Raw genomic sequence first — 15,249 nt, forward strand, 5'->3', positions numbered from 1 at the left:
ATTTCTGACCCATTTATATTTTAAGCAAATACTAAGTAGGATATCTTCCTATTTACAGGTTTCTTTTGCATCTCTAGTTGAGGAACTTAAGAAAGTGTAAGTGATGATATTAAATAAACTTGTTCAACTTTTGGTCTATTTTTTTAGTACTTAAAAGATTTCAACAGTTTCTCCTAGTGTGCATTAGGCTTCAGCCATCTGATAGTTACTGCTTAATTCTCCTTTAGGAAGGGCTTTCTCCTTTTTTCCCCTTTCTGTCTGTAGGATATGTTTTTATTCTATTTAAAATGGGAAGAGCTTTGGAGAGCCTATTTATGATTTCATGCTATTTTCATATCTTAATTGGTGGATCTTATTGATTTCTATTCAAGTTAATACTGCATTTCTTTTATCTAAGCATCCATGAAAAAGATGGAAAGATCAAGACTGTGGAAGAACTTCTAGAAGCTGAACTTCTCAAAGTTGCTAATAAGGAGAAAACTATTCAGGTACCAGGAAAGAGAAAGCTGTGTTTTATTTTTTGTTGATCAACTTTAGTGAATACCATTTAATTTCATGTGTTTGTCTGTACATTGCATTTTATGTCAATTTCTGTGTTTCCATTGTCCAATCTTGTCTGTTTTGTCATTGTCAAGGATTTGAATCAGGAAATAGAGGCTCTAAAAGAAGAAATAGGAAATATCCAGCTTGAAAAGGCTCAACAGGTAAAAATCCCAGAGCCATAGCATGAAAGATTTGTTAGTGTGTATATATTTACGAGCTATTTTTTTTTTTTTTTCTTATCACTTAGAAAAAGAACTTTTGGTAATGTGTTATAAGTATACTGGACTATGTGCTTTTTTTTTGCTTGATTTGAGAAATTTTTTTGATAACTTTGCTCCATATATTGTAGCCTTTGAAGATTCTTTCCCAAAAAATTTTCTGTATTAATGTTTCATTTTAGTTTGCCAACTTAAAAAAAAAAACCACTATGGCAAATCTTATTTTGGTTTGTTTTTAACTGCATGTTAAACTAAAATGTTTTGTATAGACAGGTATTGCTCAACCTTTGCCTGTGTAACAGGATATAAATTTAATTGGGGAATTTCAGAGGTAGATGAGGTTATTGGGACTAAATAGATTTTAGTGAATTTATTTATTTTTTAAGGATTTATTTTTGTTCATGCATACAAAAACTGAGGTTTAGGCCAGAGATTGGGTGGGGTGAGAGAATTCACCAGAGACAGAGTGGGGAGCAGAACAGGTGGTGTTCTGCTGCGTGTTTCAAGGCAGTGTACTGAAATGCACTGCTGAAGGGAGCAGTGGGCAAGACAGGAGAGGTCTGCTGCGCCATGTGGGTTAGCTCCCTGTCTGGGGATCGAGTGCATGCTGCAGTGGCTAGAGATAATGCTGAGGCTTAACCCCTTGCACCACCAGGGAGGCTTGATTTTGGTGAAGTTAATCTGAAAAGATCACATTGAAAAACTGATGAGATTGCATGGAAGAGTTTACTTATTCATTCTTCTAACAGTCATTTAACAATATTTACGGGTTCCTCCTACTTGAAAGCACTATGCTAGTGATTGGAGCTAATGTATTGAAATGAAACAGGGTATGATGAAAAGATCATACTCCTCTGATAAAGATTGAAAGTTCAGGCAAGTTTTCCTCCTAAGGAACTGACATCTAATTTAAAATTGAAGTTACTGTGGAACGACAGTAGGACATAAAAGGTACTATTGAATTGTGTATATTAAGGGGATTAAAGAAGGACAATATAGAGTACTAGTGAATAGTTGAGGACTGGATGGAGAAGAGCTCAGATACTTATGGTAGAGAGGTATGTAAACAGTTGCTATTCTAATTTTCATAATTTTAGAAGTATGTTATTTAGACGTATTATTGGTAACTGTCTTCCTTGCCACACCCTCTTCTACCGGCTGATATTTAATTTGTTACTTGTAATGACAATGGAGTGAAGCGACAGCAAAAATCAAGACATATCTCATTTTGGCATGAATAATTCAGCCTAGGTTCTTTGTACTTAGAATTGTATATATTCTAAAGTTTATCATAAGGTAAATTGAAAAGATTATAAAAGGCTGTTTTCTTTGTATTTCAGTTATCTATTACTTCTCAAGTTCAGGAACTTCAGAACTTGTAAGTACCATTATTTCTCATTTTCCCTTAATACAGCTTTCCCACAAGTTAAATAAAATAAAATGAATATCATAGCTGCTTTGATTTCAAGTAATATTTTAGAGAATACCAAATTACATTTCAAAAGTCTTCAAGGTCTTAAATTTTTTGTCAGAATCTAACCTGTAGTTTTTAGATGGGTGTGGGAATAGAGCAGGAGGTCCTAATTTTCATGATTTATAATCTGAATATGGCCTCAAACTGAGATGTTGATTTTATATGTTTTGTAGCCACTGTGAAATTGGTTATGTTTCATATCCAGCCCAGCTGTAATAAGCTGTCTGAATTTGCTGCTGTTGTCTTAAACAGGGTTATATGGGGTGATAGTAGAGCGACTCTAAATTATTCAACATCTGGGTTTTCAGTGTTCGGTGAAATTACTTTCTTTAATCATCCTTTATTTTTTAATTTAATAGCTCCAAAATCTTGTATGCCTTTGTACTAAAAATATTTTTTAATTTATTTTATCAATTTGGGCTGTGAGTATAACTAAAATATACTTATCCAGTCACCAGTGTTTTTGTTTTTTATACTTACATAACATTTTCATTGATAGTTCTTACTGATTTGTTGTCAGATTAAAAGGAAAGGAGGAACAGATGAATACCATGAAGACTGATTTAGAAGAGAGGGAGAAAGATCTAGCCAACAGAGGGAAGTGGTTACAGGTGAGACGTTAAAAACAAAAGCAAATATTTTTTTATGCTTGAATATCAGTTCATATCACATCTATTACTTTTCAGGATCTTCAAGAAGAAAATGAATCTTTAAAAGCTCATGTTCAGGAAGTAGCACAACATAACTTGAAAGAGGTATAGTATAAATAGATTACCAGCATATTACATAAGGAATGAGAACAGTCTTTATTTTACTGTACTAAAAAAATAAGAAGTTACTATGTTCCAAGTTTCTTTGCCATGAAAATCATTGTACCATAGTTTTGTTGTTGATTAAGTCAACTTTTATCCCTGTCAAATCACTTACTGTTTGATTTGTCCACCTGATCTTTGCTATCCTTACTTTTTCAGATGGTCATTAAACTCATCTTTAAGTGTCTGTTTAATTGGTATATCGATTTGTAATCCTGTAAGAAACAGACATTAAAAACTGAAGTAAATAAGGCAGATTTCATTTTGGTTTTGTTTTATAAGTGTCCCAATCTAAAATTTATCCATCTACCCATATAATTGTTTTTATTTTATTGGTGAGCAATTTCTTCTATATGTAGGTGTACACACACATGCTATGTATTGGTACCTGTCTATTTGATGTCAGAATTAAATATATGAAATCTTTTTTAGGCATGCCCTACATCACGATTTGAAGAACTTGAGACTGTGTAAGTACATTTCTAGCTAGCATTTTAAAGAGGAAATTACTATTACTTTCCAGAATGTGTTTAAATGTTATCATGAGTTTCTTCTAAGTCATTAACTTCTTTGTTAAGTAGGATTTATAGTCTGGAGGCAAATAAACTAAGCCTTTAATTGATATAATAAAATGGAGACCCTATAAGTGCTTTCAAATATTTTTGAAGACTTTATCTTTTCCAAACCCTTCAGACTCATTTTCTGAAAATCAAATTCCTCAAATAAAGTCTGGTTTTTGAGTGTTGTTTTTTTTTTTTAATGAACTATGCTATTATAAAAAGAAATTAATTTTTATATTTGCAGGAGTAACATCTCTGAGTTACCCATAAGATAGTCTTGGCGATAATCTTGATCATGAATATTGTGTCTTTCTAGAAAAATAATTTACTTATTGGGGAAAATAGTACACATGTCATATCCGTTATCCTGTGCTGAATAGTAAAAATGTTGAATCTAATCAAGTATCAGAGCCATTTTTACCTGTAAAGTCTGTTCTTTTAACCTAAATCAGTCAACAATAGTGAGAAGGTTATCTAGACTTCATCTTCCCCTCTTTCCTCCCATAGAAATACGTTTTTCAGGGATTTTGCTTTGATATAATACCATCAGTCATTACTGATGTTTGTCATAAGAAGTGGCAAGTGAACCTGTGTCTTATATGAGGATATTTATTAGGTCATTGTCATTTTGAAGATAAAGGGTATATTTCTATTCATGGTAACATGATAGCTCATTTGTACAAGTAATTGTTAATCCTGTGGCATTATGTAACTGTCCAGATGTTTTGCTTATAGAAAACTTTGAGTCACATTTGTGGCCTATTTGAACTAGATATGTAGATCATTAAAGTATGATTTTAGATTTATTTCTATTTCACAATTTTATTTTTTTAATGAATAGAATTTTGGGGAGTGTGTTTTTAAGTTTACAGAAAAAAATCTTCATACTTTTTTTGATTTAACAATGTATATTTAAGGTTTGCTGTTTTCTTTTGTTCTTTAAACCCACTCTTCATTTTTCATGTAGACCTAAAAGAATATTGAAATTCTTTCTAGGTTAAAGTGGGATAAAAATAATTTTCAACTCAACAAATATTTGAGCGTCCTCTGGCATTGGGAATAGCATTGGGAATACTGAAATGGCTAAAACGGTTTCTTGCCCTGAGGAGAAAATTAAACAGGTCACTTCAGTAGTGTTAACTATTATGCTAGAGAGCTCTTGATTAGGATGAAAAGGGCAATTGGGATTCACTTGGACTGGATATAGTAGGATTTACACACACACACACACACACACACACACACACACCCCACCCCAGATTAAATTATATGTAAAACCTCTTTAGTCCAAAGGGTTGGGCATGTTCTAACTTCCAGGCTTAATTAATTATGACTCAAGATCCTTGGGAGCAAAATTTATTTTTTTATTTATTTATTTATTTATTTTTTATTTTTTATTTTTTTTTTAATAAATTTTATTGTTATATTCCCCATACAATTGCAGCCCCCCCATTCTGACCCCAATCGAGCAAAATTTATTTTTTAAGTGGTAATATTTATAATTAGGTGATGAAATAATGGTTTTGTTCTTGACTTTTTGAGTTTTTCTTCCTAGCTAAAGCTATTAACAAATTACTAACTATGAAGTACACTGTTGAGTTTTTGGATGTCCTTGACTGAATTGAACAAATTTTTTAGTTATTGAGAAAGAGTAGATTCTGTCTTTTATTTAGGCTTGATATTGGAGTCTGGTTGTCCTTTTTTATATACACAATTAATATGAGATCTTTGTAAAAATTCTAGGTTGAAAGAAAAAGAAAATGAGATGAAAAGAGTAGAAACTGTGCTGAAAGAGAGGGAAAATGATCTTTCTAGCAAAACAAAGCTGTTACAGGTGAGTATGTTTACTTAAAATTATTGTGTGACTGGTTGTCTTTCATGCTTTTAAACAATTTTAACCACTATAAGAAAAAACAGAATACACAGTGAATTACCTCTTACTAGATATTGGGTCTCATTCCTGAGATAACTACTATTATTTATTTCTGTATCTTTTGAAGTTACACTTCCATCTTGGACATGCTATTTATAACAATATACTTTTTATATTTTGCTTACCCACCCCTTTAATGTTTTTGAGATCTTTCTATATAAGCATGTTTCTGTCTTTACTTTTTAGAATAAATATTTCTATTGAGGTAACATTGGTTAGCAGCACTGTATATGTTTTAAGAGTACAGGTTTATACCTCTACAAATGAATGTTGCAATGTCACACCCACAAATAAAATCCCAGGACCCCTCCAGCACAGTTCATTGGACCCCATCTGCCCTTTGGTTCCCTCCTTACCTCAGTTTTGCAGTTCTAGAGTTTGGTTTTGTATATTTCTTAGCTTAGTTTCTGTATTTTCCATATATGAATAAAATCATCCATTACTTGTCTTCTTTTGACTTTTCCTTATAGCATAATCTCCTCCACTTTCAACCATCTTGCCGCAGATGGCAAGATTTCAGCTTTCTCTGTAGCTGGGTAATGTTCTATTATGTATTATATCATCTTTATCTAGTCATCCCTTGTTAGACACCTAGGTTGTTTCAATGTAACTTGGCTATTGTAAGTATTGTTGCAGTGAATATAAGCGTGTATGTTTTTTAGTTAGTGTTTTTATATTCTCCAGTTAGATAGGAGTGGGTTAAATGATAGGTCTATTTCTAAAATTTTGAGAAGCCTGCATACTGTTTTCCATAGAGGCCAGACCAATTTACACTCCCACCAACAGTATATGAGAATCCCTTTTTCTCTATACCCTTGACAACACTTATTTCTTGTGTTTGGTATAGGTTATTCTAATCTTTACTGTAAACTTTTTTAATGGCTTCTTGGTTTTTCTGTAGTATGATTGTGTCATATATAGCTAATATCATTGGATTATTTAGTTGTTCCCTGTTGCAAAGTTTTATAGTTAATATCCTTGTATGTATGTTACGGACATACTAGTCAAAAGTATTAATGTTAAACTCCTAGAAGTGAAATTCTGGGTCAAAGGTTTATACAATTGAGTTAAAATAGAAAATGAGTTTATCCTTACCTTCATGTAGTTAATATTGAACATGCTTTACAGAACACTGATTTGAAGTGATAGCAAATTTATAGATGGCTGTGTTGTCTATACTAGTCTTACTCTGTTATATGTCTTCTCTTTCCTAAGTATGTTCATTTAAATTATGTTAGATGGCAGTAAGTTGACTTCCAAAAGTGTTTTTAGGGCCTCCCTGGTGGCGCAGCAGTTGAGTGCTGGGCTGCGAAGCTGCCTGCAGCCTCTTCAGCGCCGGTTTGATCCCCGCCCACCAGCGAGGGTCCCACATGTCACATGTCACAACAGACCTCTCCTGCCATGCCTGCTGCTCCCCTCAGCAGTGTATTTTTGTCAGTCTGTCTGTTCTGCTCCCCACTCTGGCTCTGGTGAATTCTCTCACCCCCCCAGTGCTTCTGACTGTACCCAGTGCTTGTATAAATAAATAAATCTTTAAAAAATAAAAGAAAAAAAAATTATAAGATGCCTTTTACAGGGCCTCCCCAGTGGCACAGCGGTTGAGCGCTGGGTTCTGAAGCTGCCTGCAGCCTCCGCGGCGCCGGTTGGATCCCTGGCTGCTCCCCTGCCACTGGAGGAGGGTCCCGCATGGCGCGCAGACCTCTCCTGCCGCCCGCTGCTCCCCTCAGCATTGTACTTCGTCAGTCTGCCTGCTCTGCAACCCGCTCTGGTGAATTCTCTCACCCTCCCGCGCTTCTGACTGTACCCAGTGCTTACACGAATCCCGCGCTTCTGACTGTACCCAGTGCTTGCACGAATAAATAAACAAACAAACAAACAAACAAATAAATAAATCTTTAAAAAAAAAAAGATGCCTTTTACATGTCAAGGGAAATTGCCTTTTGTAATAGTGTAAAATGATAATAAAAGTTTTCTTTTGATTTCATTTCCTCATAGTTTTAAGTCTGGGGAAGAAAGTTCTCTATAATCATAAAAATACTTCATTTTCTTCTATATATTTACAATTTAGTTTTTGTTTTTTATTTAGATATTCTATGCAGTTTATTTGAATTGTGAACTTTTCTTTAACAAAAGAAAGGTAGCCACAATATGAAGTAATTTGTTAGCAATTATCATTAGCATTTAGTAGTATCTGGAGACATTTTTACGTAATACTTACAGCTTGTGGAAGGATACTACTCATCTGGTGGATGGAGTCATAGATCCTATACAGCAGATTGTCTACACAACAATGAAATACCCAGTCCAAAATATCCCTACAACTTGCTCTATTGATTTGAAATACCTAATACTAATTTTTTTTTAGATATTCTGGATCTTTTGTTCTACTGAGACATATCCCACTCCCAGACCAATGCTAAATATTTTTTTTTTTTTTAAAAAAGATTTATTTATTTTTACAAGCACTGGGTACAGTCAGAAGCGCGGGAGGGTGAGAGAATTCACCAGAGCCAGAGTGGGTTGCAGAGCAGGCAGACTGATGAAGTACACTGCTGAGGGGAGCAGCAGGTGGCAGGAGAGGTCTGCGCGCCATGTGGGACCCTCGCCCGGCAGCTGGGGATTGAACTGGTGCTGCAGAGGCTGTGGGCAGCTTCGCAACCCAGTGCTCAACCGCTGCGCCTACGGGGAGGCCCTGCTAAATAATTTAATTCTAATTTCATAATGTGTTTTAATATAGGACTTATGCCCTTTAAAAATTATTAGTATTTTAGAATTTTTCTGCCTTGTATGCTATAGAAAACAAAAATCTTCATTAAATTCATGTGTTTAATTTTTGTTTAACTAGGTGGTACAAGAGGAAAACAAATTGTTTAAATCCCACATTGAGCAGCTTAAGCAACAGAACTACCATCAGGTAGGTAATGTTAAATGACTTGCCTTTTCATTGAAATAAAGTATGTGCTGTTTTATAAAATGTTTAGCTAATTTCCTTTAAAAAGAACCAGCAACAGTTCATTGTTTATCATATCCAAGATAAAATCTATAATTTATAAAGTATATGCAAATAATATCTTATTCCAGCTTTTATGTATTTGAGTAATTCAGATTTTTTAGAATACTTAGCAAGTCAGTTATAATCCTATGGAGGTCAATTTAGACATTTTGCCCTTTTCCCTCAAGCACTTTAATTGGAGAGAAAATAAGAAATGTGTAATATTATAAGTAATGGTTTGCCACTATTTAAAATACTTTTTAAAGGTATAATTCTGCTTGGTTAAAAATAAAATAAAAATGTGGCCTTTTAAAAGGTGTTTCCAAATACCCCTTTAATTAATTTTTAATTTATTTTGTAAACATAAAATGTGTTATATGCAAGCTGACTAACTTTTCCTAATGTTTCCTTTGATTTTCATTTATGGTATTTTTTGGAGACTGAGAGTAGTCAAATAGAAATTTATACAATTTGAAAACTTAAGATACTAATGCAATGCTTTGCACATAGTAGGAAACTGAAAAGTAGTTTATAAATGAAGAATGTAGATTGTGACAGTGAAGATTTGATATACACTCAGTATATTTTAGATTTGTACATGTTTTTATTAAAATTGCTTAGTAATGGGTATTTAGAATATATGGTAATATTACCTTTAGTGTTGTCCTAATTTATATATAAGGAGAGTTTTCATTTTTTTCAAGTCTTAGAAAGCCTTGTTTTGAAATGATATTTAACTCTTTTTAATAGGCATCTTTTCCTCCTCATGAAGAACTGTTAAAAGTGTAAGTAATAATTATGGTTCACCATTTGGGAAGTGGTAACTGTTTTTATGTGCTAAACAGTTTCAAATATTTAAACAATTTAAGCATTTTAAAGTAAGTTAAGTATTTAAAGCAATGTAAGGTAAGCAAATGGTCACCTAATTTTTACAGTTATATTTGGATTTCTTGAGCTGCATGTCAGTGAGCTTAGCTATGTTTTAGGTTGAACTAAAGAATCTTTTTTTTTTAAGTTGTACTTTTTACTATGGCAGTGTTGGTGTATGACACTGTAATATGATGCAGAGATTTATAGGTTTATACCTCTTCAAACATGTCACCACATCACACCCACCACTATATGCACCCATTGTCGTCTCCTATAATCCATTAGTCCCCCTTCAACCTTTGCTTTCCATCTAACCCTCCCTATCTGGTATCCTCTGTTCTACAGTCAGATTATAGGTGTGATTTTATCTGTTCCTTTGCTTTGTTTCTTTATATTCCACATAATGAGTAAAGTCATACAATATTTGTCTTTTAATGTGTCATTTTATGGTGTTTAGATTTCCTTGAATATTTTATTGAGATTTTCATGTTTGATTTTTCAGGCACTCAGAGAATATCTAACTTAATTGACGTGGGGCTTTACTAATTTACCTTAAATTATCTCAGCTGTCTTTGTGATACTGTGAAATTATTCTGAATAAGGCACATTTTGGTTTAGTGTCTGCATTTTAAAATGTCTCATAATCTTTATGGTTGCTCTCTTTTAAGGAGACTTTTGTTTTAGTGAAACATTTTTCTTTTATTGTTGTCTTATTTTTTTTTTTAAAGAGGCTACATTTTAAGGTTATTTCAGTTAAATTGGTATGTTTCAATGTGTTAAATGTCAATTACATTAAGTATGTTAGGTGATAGAAGTAATCTGAATGTTCTTCCATCTTGGCTTATTTATAAAGTTGGTGCTTTACTAAGTTAGAATTGTTTACTGTTAAATTGAGTCTTGATTTGTAAGGATCAGCAAACTTTTTGTAAACAAACCTGATAGTGGGCCATAAGTCTCTGAGTGGGTTTTTTTTTTTTTTTAATTTTAAAAAATTATAATAAAGTCTTGACTCAAGGATCATACAAAAACAGACTATAGGTCACACAGTGCTAGTTTTTCCAACCCCTTATATAAGGTCTTATTTTTAGGAAGAATGATTTGTAATTTAACTTTCTACCCAAGCTGCTTTCAACTGTAACAGAACTGAGTTGTGAATCTTTGCCATTATTGTCTGCATTTATGGGATAGAAGTCACTCATTATACAGAATGAGGAAATGACTCCTGAGGTGGTTATGAAAATGACAAGAGAACACCTACTTCACTTTAATATCATTCTTCTATTGTGGGTTAGCCACTTAAAGTAATAATTTATTTCATTTTCATTCTCAGGGGGAAAAATATATATGTATAGGTGGGAGTGCTTTATATCAGTTTTGCTCTCTGAAAAATGGCTACTTCATTGACTTATGTAAAAAGAAGCTGCAGCAGTTCATATGTTTATGAACTGTTAGATTTTTTTTTTTGGTACTAGTGTAAGCATGTCCTATTGTAAAAATGCATTTAAAATTCCCTTCTGAAAATTCTTGGGTAGACTTTTTGTGATAATAATAGCTGAGTTTAAAGAGTTCACCTAATAATACATTTTTCAAAGTATCACCTATTTGTTTTTATTTTGTAGTAACAACTGTTATATTCCCTGTTTACCTATAATATTGCTATATATGTTCATGTTCTGGTTTAGAATTTCAGAAAGAGAGAGAGAAATATCTGATCTCCAGAAGGAGTTAGATTCTTTGAAGGATGCTGTTGAACACCAGAGGAAGAAAAACAATGTAAGTAAATTTTTATCAGGATAAGACTTTTCTTTTTATTACTTTACTGAAATTTCATGCATCAGAATTTTTTCTTTTAATCTACTTACTTGAGATTTCTTAATGTTCATAAGAAAGTACTATTGTGTGTAACTTTTTGGGAAGAATTACAGGGATAATCATTGGAGATCATATTTTTAAGTGAGTAAATGTAAATCACCAATTTGTGTAGTTCTGAATATCGTTTCAAATATTGAAGCTGTAACTACATCTTCTGATTTTTTTTTTTTTTTTTTTCCCTAGCTAAAATTTTCTTTGGCTCTTTCATTCGGAAAAATTTTGTTCAGCTCAGTATTTGAAATGCAAAGATAATTTCAAAGTCTTCCAGACCTTTCTTTTTTAAACTGAAGATGATACAAGTTTTGGTAATTAAGCATGTTTGAGACCTCACAGCCTGCATATATATGTATGCTAGAATGGGAGAAGATAGTGACATAAGAACTTTTTCTCTTAATCATTTTACTGATAGACAAATAATGAAATTAGGTGAATTTTTAATATTCTCTCTCATCAGAAGGTGACATAAGTGGAACCCAAATATTCTTGGTAGAGAAGGAATTTTTAAACAAAAAAGTGTGATTGCTAAGACTTGAGCAAAGCTAAAATTATTATTGAAATCTAAGAGGGATATTAATAGTAAATTGATATGTGTTTTCTCCTCTAAGTTAAAATTTTCAAAGTTTGTGTTTGTTAATACAATGAGTTGACATGTTCCTACATCCTGAGTTTGTCAAAATTAGGTATGTGAATTACCCTTTGTGTGCTTGTGTGATATGACTAACAGCATTGCTTAGCCGAACCTGAGGTAAATTTGCCAGGGTACTGATAACATTATAACTTGGTTATATTATCAGGATTCTGAGATGAGTAAGGCATAATAATGACAGTATTATGAAGTAGCAACTGTAATGTTAGAGGCATTGAGCTTGTGAAAAGAGTTAGGATACTGGAGGCCAATAGTTTGCTGTCAGTCCATTCTACTTCTCCCACTTCATTTGCTCTGTTCATTTGGCCAAATTTCTTAATCTGCCTGAACTGTAGTTTACCCATCTATAAAGTGGGGCTGAATACCTCTTAGGTTTGTGGAGATTAATGAAAATTTATGTGAGGTGCCAAGGCATATAAAAGAGCATTTAACATTGATGATTATTTTTTCTTATTTTTTTGTTTTTGATGTTTGGATCTCTCATTCTGAAGACTGAACTGTAACATTGTTATTATTTATACTTGCTAATGAAATGCTGTTAAAATCTAGATTTGAATTTCCAATAGCTTCTATTACTCTTCAAAGAGGATATGTTTTATAGTTTTCGATTTCCCCCTTTGCCTCGATCACATAGCTCATAGAATGTCTTGTTGTTTTATGGTATACACATTTGGCCATGCCAAGAAAACATATATAAAATCATAGGGAGTTACTGTGTCACTCCTAGGTAGACTTGAAATATGTTAATTTAAGTAAGACATAATTAGAGAAAAAAAAGTTATGCTACAGTAGAAAATCCATGAGTAATACTGGTCCTTGTCTAAAAATCACTTGTAAACTCTTTGCTAAACTTGTGTATTTGCTCTGTCCTTAATCCTCTAATATCAGCTGTTCCTGAAATCATATTTGTAGTCTTGATGTGTGCTTTTACTTTTGAATGTTTTCTTCTTTCCCACATGTGCACAGTAATAGCTTTAAAGCTGGCATAATTGGTGTGTATACTAAAACATGGGAAGCAGGCATCTTTATTTTCTCATTCAGACTTCTAAACATTGCTTTTTATTTTTTTGCTAATATACATATTTTCCCATTGAAATAATTTTGCAGTAACCAGCATTTAAATGCAGTGCAAAATACTGATGAAATAAAAAAGCAAAAATCTTTCAATAATGGATAAACTGAAATCATTCTTTCTAAAAATGATTAGGACCTTCGGGAGAAAAACTGGGAAGCAATGGAAGCATTGGCATCAACTGAAAAAATGCTGCAGGACAAAGTGAACAAGACTTCCAAGGTTGTAATGCTAACTCCTAGAAACAGTCCACTGAACAGAGAAAATCTGCAGCTTGTTTTAAAACTAGACTTAAAGCATTTAATTTTACTGCAATTTAAATATAAAAATCTCCTTATCATCTACATTTGTCATCTCTACCATCTCTGCTTTTTTCATCCACATCTTGAAGCTTTAATTTTGGGCATGCTGTTTTGGGGGTTATAATTGTTTTGAGCTTGGTGATTACTGCTTTGACCCGAAGTGTCTCAGAAGATCTTCGCTACTCATGTAAACTCTTGTCAGACAGGGTATGCCTATTGGATTGTTTAAGAGAACTTTGATGAAAACTCTGAGCCAAAAAAAGCTTAACTGAATTAACAAAACACATTTAAATACCTAGGATAGAGTACCTGCAGTGAACTCTTCTAGTTATTAGGGTACACCAAGATAGTTCAGACCATGTGAAAAATCTTAAATATAGGGAAGGGATCAGTTGTTTCTATGTCACTGGGGTTGGTTCCTTAGAAGGAGTGGAGTTAAAACTAAAAGGTTTTGTAAAACAGCTAAATGCATGTTTGTGGAATATTAAATATAATTATAGAATAATTCTCTTGACCAGAATTTATAAAGTACTTCTGAAATGCATACCCGTCCCCCTTCTGTCTTTGAAATGGTGGTGGATAGTCTCCCTGAGTTCAAGGTGTTCTGTGGGCTTAAGATTTCTGATGAATTATAATTGAAAAGTTGTTTTTAAAGATTGAGAGCAATGATTTTGGCAGTTCAGTCAAGCATTTTGAAAATCCCCAAGAATAAATGTGAAGCAGAGAAATTGAACTTTGTGGATTGGTTAATAAAGATCATTAGCTGTGTTACTCAGCTTTGCATTTCATAAGTATTTGTGTGTCAGGATCATGTATTGAATTTTAAATTCAATGCAAGTCTTATTGTGTGGTACGTGAAGGACTTTTTTAAAAGTAGCATAGAGCTTTTATAAAAAGTTGTCATCAACTGTGTTTGTAGTTCTTTTAGTGTAATGGATTTGTATTTAATTATGTGCCTATTCACCTGGCTATGATTTTCATGAAAATCTCAATTTCAGACGGATAGCAGATGTAGAGATCAGAGACTTCTAGACCAGGGAATAGAAAAATCTAGGCTAGGTAGAACTTTATTATTTCCTTGTGAGTGGTTGCAGTCACTTCTGTCAGCACTGAGGGTTTTGGCATAGCTCCTGAGTGTTTCTTAACTTTGTTTTTCACTGGTAAGCGCTAACTACCCTTTAACTTTTATTTGGTTGTGACAATGGGTGTCTAGTACTTGCTAATCTCTTCATTTTGTCATTCTAGCAAGAAGTTATATGCCACCCTTCATGGAAATTTCTGCATATTGTGATTCTAAAGAAAGCTTTAATTTATCCATGCTTCCTCATGTGATTGGTGATGAGTATCAGAATTTACCCATATTTCAAAACTCATCACCAAGTGCTTAAGGTGTTGCATAGTCAAGGATCTGAAAAGAATAGTATTCAGCTTTTGTATATTTTAATGGAATTTAGAAAGTCTTCAGATAGCTTAGGTAATAAAGAGTGTTGACTGCCCCAGTACCACAGGTTATGCTGAGTTAGTAAAACATCTTTGTGTTTCAGATGACAGAAATACATAACAGTTGATTTACCTTAAATGTAGCAGGATGATTTTCCAGGATAATTTTTGAAATAGTAAATATTCTTTTTTTTTTTTTAAAGACCTATTTATTTATGCATACAAGAGCTGGGGCACAGGTCAGAAATGTGGGGAGGGTGAGAGGATTCACCAGAGACAGAGCAGGGAACAGAACAGGCAGGCTGACTGAAATACACTGCTGAGGGGAGCAGCGGGGGAGACAGGAGAAGTCTGCTGTTCCTTGTGGGGTGCTCTCTGGCTCGCGGGGGATTGAACTCATGTTGCAGAGGATGCAGATTGCTTCATAGTGCAGTGCTTAACCCCTCGCGCCATCGGGGAGGCCTGAAATAGTAAATATTCTTAAGTGACAGACTCAGGCTCACATGGAAGATACT

General features: G+C 33.4%; 1 protein-coding gene across 1 annotated transcript in view; it reads left to right on the top strand.

Moving 5' to 3' along the window:
- KTN1 (kinectin 1) overlaps positions 1–15,249 on the top strand; it is a gene marked incomplete at its 3' end in the record, with an annotated part of 75,524 nt that overhangs the window by 33,534 nt on the left and 26,741 nt on the right. The window contains exons 21-32 of the mRNA XM_084240278.1: positions 59–96; positions 398–488; positions 636–704; positions 2,102–2,139; positions 2,756–2,846; positions 2,922–2,990; positions 3,480–3,517; positions 5,351–5,441; positions 8,386–8,454; positions 9,283–9,317; positions 11,085–11,175; positions 13,128–13,214. Coding sequence (XP_084096404.1) covers positions 59–96; positions 398–488; positions 636–704; positions 2,102–2,139; positions 2,756–2,846; positions 2,922–2,990; positions 3,480–3,517; positions 5,351–5,441; positions 8,386–8,454; positions 9,283–9,317; positions 11,085–11,175; positions 13,128–13,214 — 807 coding nt within the window. The remainder of the gene's footprint in view (positions 1–58; positions 97–397; positions 489–635; positions 705–2,101; positions 2,140–2,755; positions 2,847–2,921; positions 2,991–3,479; positions 3,518–5,350; positions 5,442–8,385; positions 8,455–9,282; positions 9,318–11,084; positions 11,176–13,127; positions 13,215–15,249) is intronic.

The sequence above is a fragment of the Talpa europaea genome (assembly GCF_964194135.1).
Source record: "Talpa europaea genome assembly, chromosome: 8".
NCBI lineage: Eukaryota > Metazoa > Chordata > Mammalia > Eulipotyphla > Talpidae > Talpa > Talpa europaea.